Here is a 13,758-nt window from a genome sequence, read left to right on the forward strand (position 1 = left end):
GCTATGTGCTACAGGCGGTGCTTAATAATGTACATTTTGTTTTATAACGAATTAAAACACAATTACTGATAAATTAATATTTTACATAATCATTATAGCTATTTTTATAACTAATTCAATAATTATTGGTACAGGTATGAAATAGAAACCCACTAAAACTGTGAAGATTTGTTCTATCTTTGAACTGAATGGGTTTACCAAAATAATCCCTGTTCTTTTTAGTTTTGACATATTTCAAATATGTCAGTGATGTAATTGTACCCAAGGTACTATGTTCCTTCTATGACAATTGACTTGAAAACTGTTTTATTAATTTGTTTGTTATGAATTTCGCGCAAAGCTACACGAGGGCTATGTGCGCTAGCCGTCCCTAATTTAGCAGTGTAAGAATAGAGGGAAAGCATCTAGTCATCACCTCCCACCGCCAACTCTTGGGCTGCTCTTTTTACCAACGAATAGTGGGATTGACCGTCACATTATAACGCCCCACGGCTGAAAGGGGCGACCATGTTTGGTGTGACGGGATTAATTTGTAAGAGGAAAATAATTTATTTAATGAAAACTGCGTATCTCTAAATAATAATTTATGAAAGAGCTATTACTTTTAGTCTGTAATAAAACAGCCCTTCGTGCCCTAGTTTCTGGTAGAGGAGACGACGCTTTGTCGAGAAACATAACGCTCCCATTTAGGCGGTAACCAACTATTGTTTACGTAATCTATAATAACGGCTGCCTTCATACTCCATGACAATTAACGGTAAACAATGTTGGTGCATAAAATAGGAAAATTAATGTGCCATAATTAACATGTATACGATATTTGTGGCCTTAATGATAATACATTTCTTCGCCATCCGTCCCCAAGAAGCATCACCGAATCACACGTAATTCGAGTCTTCCTAGTCAAGGAGCACAAAATATATAATTTAATCACTTTTACAGGTTTTCCTGACTAATGGGAACCATCTCAAAAGTTAAATTTAATCCTGAGCTACATAGTTAACTTACTTTGTAGAAATTTAAATAGTTGAAAACCAGATAACTGGTTTTTTACAGATTTTTAAAGAAATATTTCCCGTAGTAACACGCCAGGAAGTAAGGTTCAAACAAACCAGACAGGGGGTATAATAGTTCAACAGAACGGGGAAAATAACTGTACTGGTGTAGTGTGTATGGTAGGACCAAAAACAGCACTTTTCTCCACACGTTACAACAGATTCAACTGGCAGTTAAAATTTCCATTCTATAAAAACAACACAGAAACTGGAAGTTGGTACTTCTCGCATTGTATCGCAGAAACAAATTTTGATTTACTAGGAATTTATTTTTAAGTACCATTCATATGAAGAAGTATCCCCATGATTTGTCAAGGTTCGATTGGTAAGTTTCATCTCGAGGTTTAAAGGTTTGTTTTTCCAACGTTTTTTTAAAAGCATGTTTACTTGGACAAAATCAAATGCCTTCATCTTTAAACGTATACACGTTCAATAGAAGTGGACTCAATGGAACAAAATGTTCCCTTTCATATTCCTGACGTCTTTTCTCTGATCACTGAAATAAATTCAGATTCGTTTAAAATAAAATAATTTACATGTTATTTCTCAATACTTAGTATAAAAACTATTATTCTTAAGTGGTGTTTGTTTTCCTTTATTGTTTACCAAAGTCCAACCAAAACGGTTCAAGGTACAAATACTAAATACTTGCATAACAAGGTTTAGTTATATCATGCTTTAAATTTATATGAAATCAAAATTTCAAACCAGTTCCTGTGGCAATTGCAAAAGTTTTACTAAATGGTATAAAAACAGCAGGATCTAATCAGCTCCTTTTATATTTATATATATAAAAAACACACACAAACAACAAGAACAACAAAAACATTAGTCCGGTAATGGCTGTTTTTATTTACACTTGTGTTACAGTAACTGGAAAGAGAAGTCAATTTGTAACCTTATGGCTGAGTACAAACTTTTTCCATCATTCTTCAGAGTGAGTAATAAATAATCCAAGTACAGTTGTTCACATAACAATACAAGATTGTTCAGATTCCATCGGCTATTCTTCTTCATATTCTACCATTGTTCTGTCAAATAGTCACATATGGATTAATTTTGGTCTACTTTACAAAGATCTTATGAAAATTGAACCAACAACTCCACAGCACACTGAAATTTATCTGTAGTACTGCCTACACTCTGTGGAACAGCATTACGATCTTCAAAATCTCATTAATTACTGACCTTAAACGGTTGGGAATATTCAGCAGACTGACCCCTGTCCAGTGCACGAAGTGGTATTTTAATAAATAACTAATGCCATGTACCGGACATTATTTTAGCATCAAAGACAATAAATTCCCAAATGGTTCTGACCAATGACAAGAGGCACAGACAAAGCAGATCTTAAAGTTAAAATGTCAAATATTAACCCTCCAAAAGAAGGGCTTGGTGGGGTCCAGTTTGACTGGAAGCAACAAGTAATACATAGATTGTACAACCACACTAAATGTACAGGTACTAGCTTTTCAATCTACAATGTACAATAAAAAAAGAAGAAAACTTTGGCCTTTAAAAATACTCACTTTCCGAGATTGGTGAATCTAAAACCATGACAGCAAAAATAAAGAAATCCCTTGGAATACTTTTCAACAAATTTGTAACATGTCTTTATCTTGGGTATGAAGGGAATGTCAAATTCTGAAGATACAAACCAATCGGCAACTCTGTGCGTTGGTCCCAGTTGATTAGGGTACAAACACAAACCACAGTCTTTATTTTTGAGAAAATGGTAACTCCCAGTACAAACCTATCAATGAAAGTAGGTTTCAGCACAAACAACTGTCTCTTCCTAATTTACAAATTAATTTTAGACCAGTAAAGAAAGACTATTAGAATTCTTGGTCCTTCTGATGGAAGGCTAACCTTTAGTGTTATCCTATGGAATGAAGGTTAATGTCAGACAAACACTATAGTCCTGTGTAAGAAATTAAAACTTTGTGTGTAAAAGAAAAATATAAAAAAGGACTTTAGATGTAAACCAGAATAGTACAGAAGAAAAACTATGTCTGGGCATTTATTTTAAGGTATGATTAAACCTACATTATTAAAAAAAAAAGGTAAAAAGTACCTTTGCACTATAAAACCAACCTACTAATATTAACCTTAGGCACAAAACTGGTTCACTACTCAGAGAAATATATGTACTATAAAAAGGTGCCTATTGGATGTTAACCTTAAATATAAAACAAATTCTACAAAGGGAAGGGCTAACAAAGAACGATAGAGTTCTGATTGAACAGTGAGACTGCCACAATGAAAGACCACGCTCATGGCAATGGCTAACAAATAAGCCATTGCTGAAAGTTCATACACAAGACACCATGCTGGCCAGCAGGCATGAACTATACTAAAATAAATAACATGGTATATACCACACTACAGTTAAAATACTGTCTGCTACCTTTTATTTTTTTCTTGTTCAAAAGGAATACCTAAACAGATTAAAGTTTAGAGCAATATTTGAGTTCTCTCGTCAAATATACCATAACAGTTTGTTCGCAGCTACCAATTAAGCTATCCATGGCACTAAAATTACGACAACAGCAGGCCTGGGGCCAGCCTGGTCTCTCACATCACTCATTCACACACATTACATATGGCATACATACAAAATGGAGTGCAATATTGGGAGTGACAAAAATGACAATCATGATCAGTTACTTCTAGAGCTACATACAATCTTCTGCTTAAAATAATATATAGTTTCTCAAACCACGTCAAACACAGAAAACACAAGACTCACAAAAATACTGACAAGGTGTGATACAAGTATGTATCTGCCTACCTACAGTATATCACAGGAGTTTTACTCCAATGATATAACATTTTTGTCCAAACTCAAACCAGGTCTTAAAGTTCAAGTTCATTTACAATAAACTTAAGTTTTTCTATAAATCAAGCTTCTAAACAAAAGCACCTTAGCCTCTACACATAATTTATTATTCAAATCCAGTATGAAATTTACCAAACAAAGCAATTCCTCCATTTCTGTGCCTCCACAGAAGTAACTTTTTAATAAGTATAACTCTCCATGCAAGCAACTCACAATATAAGTTGAGGAAAATAATGATACTTTCTTTAAAATGTATCAACAAACTTAAATAAAACTGGTTCAGGTTTGTGCGAGCTCTCAGTCCTTCAGGTCAAACTGAGTAAACCTCCCATGCTGCCCAAGGAGATACAGGGCTACACTACTGAGAGGGACATGTCTCTTAGGACACACCTATAAAGAACAGACAGAAAAAGGCAGACTAGGTTTAACTACAGGAGAAATCAACCAAAACCATCACAGGTACAAAGAAAGATGGGAAGTTTGTGCCATTCTCCAGCTATTAATTGCTCAGGTCCAGTTGTAGTGACCAGGGATATGGCCCTGGCTGTAAGAGCCACTACTACTGCCCAAATATTGGGCTGTGCCAGCCATGTGAGCCTGATTATAATTAGGTGCAGGAGCTAGCACACCACTTGGCAAGGCAAAGTTGGGCAAGCCATGCTGGTTGTAGCTCATTTGAAGGGCTGCACTGTGGGCAGGAGAGAGTTGGGCCAAGGACATGGGGGTGCTAAAGGGAACACTGTTGGGATTTGGTGGAGTAGAGCCCATCCCAGGACTGGGACTCATAGAATGGGTATGTGGAGACGGGGCTCCAACATGGGTAGGAGTTGATTCTCCAGAGCCAGGAGCTGAATGAGATTGTGCTGCCATCTGTGGAGTTCCAGGTGCCATTTGAGGAGTTCCAGGTCCTCCACGTCCCTCATCACCACTGATGCTGTCATGACCCTGTTCATCCTGCATGTTTGGTAGCTGCATCCTGGGTTGCTTGGGTAATGGTTCATCAGCACCTTGCTGCTAAAAACACAACAACACATGAAAAAAAAAAGCCCCCAGTGTCTTACCATTAAATGTAAAACTTAAACTCATGAGTTATTCTGTTCAGTAGGGCTAATGTTAAAATAAGGTTGGTTATTTTCAGAATCACCATTTTAGTAATAAAAAATAAATGTGTGTGATAAAAAAAAAAGCTAAACATCCATGGGGTTGGTCTAATGAACTAATCCTGTATTGAACAATTAATGTTTACAAAAACTCCAAGTTTACTAAATGTATCTTCAAAAAATTTAATAAGCATTTAGTAAATACAAAAATTATGTAGTACACAAAAACATTAGATTTTTTGATAAAGTATTTTACTAAAAATTTGTCTATGAATATACAAAGTCAGTCTGGTTCAAACTAGTCTGAGTGCAAACAAGGTGATTTTCATGTTAAGAATACAAATACTTTTTCATCAAAATACAATTTCACATCTGCTCTCATTAAATTTTATTGTGTTATTCCTCTTTGATCATGTAACTACTAAGCTAGCAATTTTGGCATCACAAACATCTAATTTGAACCAGTGCTGCATTCAACATACCATATGACACACAAAAATCGATGTTTAACTGTGTTTTTTTAAATATTTACTTTTAAATTAAGAAATTAAATAATGTATAATACTAAAATTTGAATTATAATCTACAGTTTGATATCAAACTTATTGACATAAATTCAAGAAATAGTAGTTCAATAAAATTTTGAATATGAATCAACAAATGCAATGACATGTCCTTTGACCCATGACCCTTCTGGAGAGGATTAATTGCTCTATCTACAATATTTAAGTTATATTTTCTTTCAACTGCTATATTATTTCATTAATAACAATTCATTTGTAAGTACTCTTATTTTAAACATAACTTCAAAGTTCTGTGAACATAATTGTAAGATGCAGACACTTTTTGTGTTTCAGTATGACATGATTCCTGGTGTAGTGGCATAAGAACAGAAAGGTAAATTGTACAGATGCTTCTATTTTATTCAAGTAGTATGCAAGCTGTTAATGCCTTATTACCATATCTCCACACCAAGAATAGGTAATCTACATACCTTATCCAAATATCAGGTTTACATTTATGTCTTTTGTTTGAAAATCATCCATATATATATATATATATGTCACATTTTTTTTCCCCCTGTAAACTCCCAGTGGAGCATAGGGCCGCTACAACACCTCACCAACGGAAGGTGTTGTTGCAGTTACTTGTAGCAGGTTGGTTTTTACGGGGTGGAGTTGCTAGCCCCACGCCCAACCCTCCCCCTTCTCATCCTGGACTTGGGACCAGACAAAGACGGAGGTTGGCATGTTTGGTGTGACGAGGATTCGAACCCGCGACCCTCAGATTACGAGTTGAGCGCCCTAACCACCTGGCCATGCCGGACCCGTATATGTCACATAACAATAGTGAACGTGGGGATCCAAATTTTAACACAGTATGTAAGATATTTCATATTTTAACATTATACACAAGTGCCAAGAAAAAAATACTTATCTGTGATGTGCCTAATACATGTGTTGAAACCTAATTTTTTGCATTATAAGCCTTCACACTTACTACTGAGCCACTGGAGAGCATGAAACGTGTACTGAAAAAGCTCCAAATAAGCTAGTCATATATTCATTTCATTATTATTTATTTCTCACTGAAATTTACTAGCATGTCTAATCTATCTGTTAACATATACAAGTGTTACACGTACAGAGAAACAGTCTTTACCAGATATTTAATTAGTGAAATCTGCAGGTTTAACAGTACTGATATTTGAGCTAGTACTACATGTGCCAAAGTTAAAAATTTAATCATTTGATGGTAACACATTTGCTATCAAAGAATAAGCTTGTGTCTCAAAATTAAAATGACTTGTTTTTTATATAGTTTCAAAATTTGAGAGAAAGGTTCTCATTCAGCAAATTAGGAATGAAACCCCCCCAAAGAGTAGACAAAAAAATTTCTATAAGCTTTCAGATGAATATGCAGATCAGAATATTTTATAGAAATCATATGACTAAAATGCTTCTTAAAATTAAGCTAAGTAAGTGTTAATTTTAAAAGTATATGGCACACGAATACCTATAAAAAGCATGGTAATATCATGATTATAATATCAAAAACTTTGCACTTAAGTTTTTGATTAAAAAATATGGGTTTTTATAGACTTTCACTTGGAGGCCTAGTATCCCTTTTAGAAATATGATATTGTTTTTAAGTTAAGCTGCAAAACTTTAAATGGGTTGTAATTTGTTGATGTTAACTATTACACACATACTGCAACAGCACATTTCAAAAAAAACTTAAGCAGCAAATGACAAAGAAATAGAGTAAAAAGTAAGTAAACAATTATAGAAAATGAACACAAAAGGTAAATAATGCAGAAGTAAACAACCTATAGAATAGTTTAAGAATAATTAGTAATTTTGATTCATGGAAAAAATTTAAAATTTGGAATAATGGAGAGAAATAAGTTATTTTAAATGTTATTGTGAAAATACGAGACCAACACAGACCTATATGTTATCAACTTTCCGAACTGAAATCACAGATCTGACTGATAATGCAGCTTTCTTTTATATACATTTCCACTTTCTGTGACATAGGAGTAACAAGTAGTTTCTTGTAGTGGTTTATCTTTCTTAGATAATAGTAACTAACCATATTTTGGAGAAAATAAAGAAATAACTGGTCCTCCATAATATCCATTGTTACTTACCTGTCTTCTATAATCTTCCATCAACTCCTCATACCGTAGTTTTTCTTCATTTTGGCTTTCAATATAAGGTCGCTTTTCTTCTTCTTTCATGTTTCTCCAACGTTCCCCACCTGCAGGAAGTATTAGAATGCAGTAACAAAAATAGTTTGAGCTTTCTACAGTTCATCAAAAAGCTAAGAAATGCACAGAAAGCCACGAAGAATTTAAATTAGTCTAACTGACAAAATTATGACACTTAACTTTCTTAATTCACAAAAGTGCCTCCTCTTCTGATATATGGTAACTTTGTTAAAACACAAGTTACTGCTACTAGTCAAATACATATTAAATTATTACCAAAAACAATTTTTGGTTGACTATAACATTTAGACCAATACGCTATTCATTTGGAAGAATTAACATAATGAGACTTACCTAATTTGGCCAAAGCTGCTACACCTCCCTCTGGCTCTCTACCAGCCATCTCTCGCCGAAGATCTTTCATGAACAACATAAATGCCGTGCCAGGCCGCTTTGGTTTGTTGGCATCTCGAGCAGGCTTATATATTGCCATCTAGTTAATATACATATAACTTAAGCATCCTATAAGCAACATCCATATCTATGCAATGTACAATAACAATAAAAATAGCACAAATATATTGGTTATCTCTTCACACCCTGAAACAATAGATACATTTATTTTTTCCCTGATTACATCTCATTGACCAATTAAACTCTAGTTTCTTCTTTTCAACTATCATCATTTACCAAATTCAAAATTTCACATTTAAAGTATTGACATAAAAACTGCTAATCCATTTCATTACTTAAAAAACCTTATATTGAAGTTTTTCCTGAACATACAAAATGTCACCAAATTTAAACTACATTTTTAAAAAATTCACATACCAGTAACTATACCTATCACAACAAAGTTAATACTTTTCCACAGCCAGACATACTGGTTTAATTTTTTGTGAAAGCTACCAGTTAAAAAATGAACAAATAAAAACATACAAATTGAAGTTATTGCTATTCATCCTGGTCATCATTTTCTAGTTGTGGTATTAAAAATAATCAGAAATGACATTAGGTTCTTTGTACGTACTCAAACCATAGAACATAATAAAACCTTTGGCTAACTTCCTACAAGGCTGACAAAAGATAAGCATTCCATTACAAACATCAAGACTTAAACCACTCATAGCATTATTAGCAAACCATTTTTTTTAAAATTCTAACTGAACCAATGCCTATTAAAAACTGTCCCAGTTAACATATTTTGTTACTTGCATTCATTGATACACAGATGGCTCATAATCAGTATTCATAATCACAGTTTTTTTTCAACATGGAAAGAATATGGAGCACAATGGATGTAATCTTACATATTAGGAACTGAAATCTCTATTTCTTTTCAGTAAAAAATCTGTTTTTAATAATTTTAACTATAATCAAAATACAGTTTTTATATTAATATTTTTCCATGGTTTATACTTATCATGTGTTTTCATAACCTAAAAATGAAATTCAATTTTTAAAACTTTGAAAGCCTGGACATTTCAATAACAGAATTTCACAAGATCCAACCCAACTGATGAGTTCTGGTACCGAACAAAAAACTTACTGTGCAGCAACATGTGGAAATACTATCTTTACACACTTCTGATTTTGATGTGCAGTGGACAAATTAAGAGCAATGTGGGGAAAAAAAAATCTACAGCTAACATATTTGTATAACAACTTTTAGTCCTAATGGTTTTCAAATATTTTGCAGGCTTTTGGCATTTAAATCCAAACTTTTACATTTCCTAGTGTACACGATAATAAAAATATTCACATTTTATCCTTTTTTGTCATATCTTAAAGATCACTGACCTCCCTCTTGTAACGCTCTCGGTCTTTGGCTGCTGAATCCAAAAAAGGCTGTTTATCTTCCTCTGTCATGGAGTTCCATTTAGCTGCACATTCTTTGCCAAATTCACCAATCTGTAATAAACAAATAATCTCTAACAGGTTGAACTGTAATCAACCTAACTGTTTTGAATGTTCCAGTGGTACTAAACAAGGTATTGATCTGCTCCTCTTTAATAGCAAAAGAACAAAAATGTCATCTTCTTTAACACAGAAACCTCTTAATGTATATATCTATACAGTAATAGAAGTTTAATGTGAAACACATGTCAAAACTGTTTTGGTCAAGAAGTCAGCTGCACAGCTATAGCTGTAACTTTTCAAACTATTGTGTAAAAACTTTATATATTAATAACCCAACAGAAATAACATTAGAGGTGAGGATTAAGTTTTAATAACAAATATTTAACCTTAGCATCTAGACATAAAGCTGCTTCGTTTCAAGACATTTGGGCAACATTTTGCTACAAGCAAAAGTACCCATCCTCAGTGATGGGAAAAGGGCCATTGAGATCTATTTCTGACGCTGAAGTTGAAGATAATCCTGAGGAAGAATTTGTTCTTGTCCAACAAAACAACCACAGAAGCTGACTACCATATTTTTCGGAATATAAGACGAACCCTTATTTAAAAGATTTTTATTGAACAAAAATTCAATTTGATACTTTAAAAATTAGTATATATTGTTCTAAATACAAAAGAGCTCATTTGAATCCAAGGCAAGCACTCAAAAACGATTTTTTATTTGTTAAAGTTAGGCCTGAAACGGCCTTATTCCGCTCCACATTAAACAGGGATCGCCGTGTATTTACAAAGCTTTTTCGCTCTCGTCCATTACTATAATTTATTCTTCTATTATTCAGGGAGCATTATAAATAGTTACGTTTTTAAAAGAAAAAACTACTATTGTTATAAATAACACATTCAATTGAACTAAACTATGCATGCCTATTTAAATATATTTACACATGGCTTGTGTATATTGTATATATATACATGTATATTATTTATACCTTCGGTGTATAGGACGCAAGCAGATTTTGACATCAAATTTTGGGGTAAAAATGAGTCTTATACACCGAAAAATATGGTATGTCACTGAAGGTGTAAAAAAAGACTATAAAGATGATTTGTTGAAATTGGCTTATGGTGGTAGCAAGAGATTATTTATTGGGTGATGTGTACTAGATACTACAGAGATAGGTATTTAGTCATTTTTGGAAAGAAAAGCTTTCAATGTTAAAAAAATGTGAGCAGCTCACTTTAGAAAGGATGACTAGATCAATTTCACTTTTTGTTGAACTTGACTGATCTTCAGAAATAGCAACTTTTTTCTTGCCCAAACTTTGGCCTCAGGGTTTAATTTTCATTTTTTTACTCCAGACCTAATCTAAGCTGCAGTAAAGTGGAGCCTATTAATAAGATTAACAATGAACAACAAACAATTTAATATGTTTAACCATTAGAAGTATTAGGCATAACAAACAAGATGTGATAACTCAGTTTTTTCTGTAGTGAATTTAAACCCGATATATTGATATTTCTTGAATCATGGTGTTGTCAAGAAAAGCCTCCTCCCCCTTTATTAAATTATAGTGGGCATGGTGGTGGAATTGTCACATATAAATGTTCTGGCATACAAGTATAAACCTAATTCAATTCTAAAAGTATAAGGTAAAAGTAAATGTTACTCTTTAGTTCTATAGATCTCTATCAATGTCTAAACAGTAAACGGTAAAGCCTGAATCCACGAACCTAAACTCTACAATCAGTTCAGTATTAATATTTCAGTCAATCACGGACATACTCGATCTACATCTCCCTGCTCTAAAAGCACCTGTCGCCACGTGATCATTCAACGCCAAGTACAGCAGAAGGAAGAAAAAATACCAGTGCCAACAAACAACCCAGCGAAACTCTCTGTCCTTCTCTTCTTCTCCACGTCTCCTCACAGCTTTTCCCGCCACTTGTGAGTTTACTAATGTGAAAATTACCCATTCAGCAACTATAAGCCAACTCCTTCACTCACGTAAGCGTTTAATACTTAAAAAGCCTCGGCAACCTATTTCTAATCATAGAGTGTGGTGAAGAGAAACAAATGTTTCTGACCGCCCCTGGTTATATTTCATTCCCCAAAGGGGAATGAAATATATTACTAACCTAAACACCTACCAAGCCAAAAGTAAAGTAAGTAATTCTGTTAATATGATTGATCATATTGAATTATGTAGTTTTAGTATTGAAAAATTTCATACATTTTACTGTATTTATCGTCCACCTTCAGGTAAATGGTGATTTTACACACACATTAGGTTCACTCATTGATAATATTAATTTAGATAACTCTGTATCATCTTTGAGTGATTTTAATGATAATATAATGATATTTTTACAAATTGTTGTGATGTAGTTCCTGACATAATTTGCTGTGATATTTCAGATCATTATGCTTCCCTGTGTCATTAATTACACCAATGTTTATAACTATATACAAAAAAACATTAGTGTTGACAAAGTGAAGGTTTTTAACTTGCCTTAAATGATGTTAATTGGAACTTACAATAAATATTTTGAACTTTAGGTGCTTGTTCAGCATTAAGTTGCCAATCACAAAACTAGGTGTTTTACATAAATGTTTTCAGGATGAGGACTATCGTAACATATAGAGATTCATTAACAAACAACTGAGTATGACTAAAGAAAGTAATACCAAGATTACATGTATTTGTAGTAACATGAGGTGTTGTGTTACTTATCCTGCTGATATTACTAATATTTTTAATGGTTATTTTCCTAGGCATTAAGTGTCAGGATACACCTATAGTTCAATTTATCTGGCACTTTTAACTGTGACTGAAATTGATGCAAGACACTCTCTAGTTCTTCATCTGCTGGATGGGATGATGTTCTACCAACAATGATTAAATCTGCTAGTGACAAATTAACTGTACTTGTTAATAAAGTGTGTATTACTGGTAAATTTCTTATGATTGTACCTATCTACAAGTGTGGTGGTCCTGATCGTGTGGAAAATTATTGGCCTCTTTCCATCTTATCTGCTTTCGCTCATACAGTTGGGCTTGTACTTTACAATGGAATTATTATTTCTTCAGAAAAATACGGTTTTAAGTAATTCATAATTTAGTTTCAGTAATCACAAATCTACAGAAAAGAATTGGCAATTACTACAAAGCTGATTAAGGCTTATGAGACCAAAAAATTTGTTTCAGTTTGTCCCCTAGCCAAAGCATTTGACAGTGTTAATCCCACAGTTTTTACTTTATAAATGTGCTCATTACAATCTACATTGTAATATTTGATATTTTTAGAATATACTTGATAAATAGACAATGTTACACCTCAATTAATCTTTCTAGTACGAATGGGTGAATTCCACCCAGCCCGTATTCTCAAAAGTAACCATAAAAAGTGGTTATACTGTAACTTTTTAAATTGTATATGTATCTTCATGAAATTTTGCAGATTATCAATAAACATCTCAAGGCATTCACACACAAAGTATCCTATTTTTTAATTAATTATTTGCTCGAGTATCTTTTATTTTTGAATGTTGACTATCCAACATGCGAAGTACTTTTAATCTTAAGATTAAAAATACTTTTATGCATCACAAAATTGTGAAATAACTGTCAAACATTTTTTCAAGAAAAAAAACTTTATTTCATCTGTTATTTTCACTATTGTATCTGTATGGCTTTGGTCGATTCAACCGACCTTGTAACCACCATAAAAAATAGGAAATAGATCTAAATTATGCTTTTCTCATTCTAGAATTATTAAAAATTATAACACAAAACCACAAATAGATTAAATCTCATAACATTTTATATATATAAAAAATTTATTATTTTTTATGTTATTGACCTTTCATCAGTGTCTGACCAACATTACAAAAGTTGAATGATGCGGCACACGTGCACTCATGTTAATATATACAATGATATAAAACTGGCCTTTACAAAGTGACCTGTATTGGCTGTGTTCTAATGGACTAGTATTTTGAAAAATACAGTCACATTTCAGTTATAATACATTATATATGTATATACATTATTACTATTTACAAATAAGTTCTTAAATTTCAATTTTTTTCTTAAAACATTGAACAGTAAATAAAGTACAGAAATCAATTATCTCTTCCAGTTACGAACTTTCTACTTGTTTGCTAAGCCTTGTCAAGTTTCGTATGTGGGA

At 33.0% G+C, this 13,758-nt stretch overlaps 1 protein-coding gene across 2 annotated transcripts in view; it reads right to left on the bottom strand.

The window, feature by feature from the left end:
• Positions 1–1,887: 1,887 nt before the first annotated feature.
• Positions 1,888–13,758, bottom strand: part of LOC106478739 (transcription factor sem-2-like) — a 26,390-nt gene continuing 14,519 nt past the window's right edge. Inside the window, exons 4-7 of one of the 2 annotated variants that reach the window (XM_013939300.2) lie at positions 9,508–9,618; positions 8,062–8,200; positions 7,648–7,757; positions 1,888–4,905 (exon numbers count right to left, since the gene is read on the bottom strand). In XM_013939300.2, coding sequence (XP_013794754.2) covers positions 4,402–4,905; positions 7,648–7,757; positions 8,062–8,200; positions 9,508–9,618 — 864 coding nt within the window. In that variant the 3' untranslated portion in view covers positions 1,888–4,401. Of the gene's footprint in view, positions 4,909–7,647; positions 7,758–8,061; positions 8,201–9,507; positions 9,619–13,758 lie in introns of both variants that reach the window. The other variant, XM_013939299.2, reaches the window with a different exon arrangement.

The sequence above is a fragment of the Limulus polyphemus genome, unplaced genomic scaffold (genome assembly GCF_000517525.1).
Source record: "Limulus polyphemus unplaced genomic scaffold, Limulus_polyphemus-2.1.2 Scaffold245, whole genome shotgun sequence".
Lineage (NCBI taxonomy): Eukaryota > Metazoa > Arthropoda > Merostomata > Xiphosura > Limulidae > Limulus > Limulus polyphemus.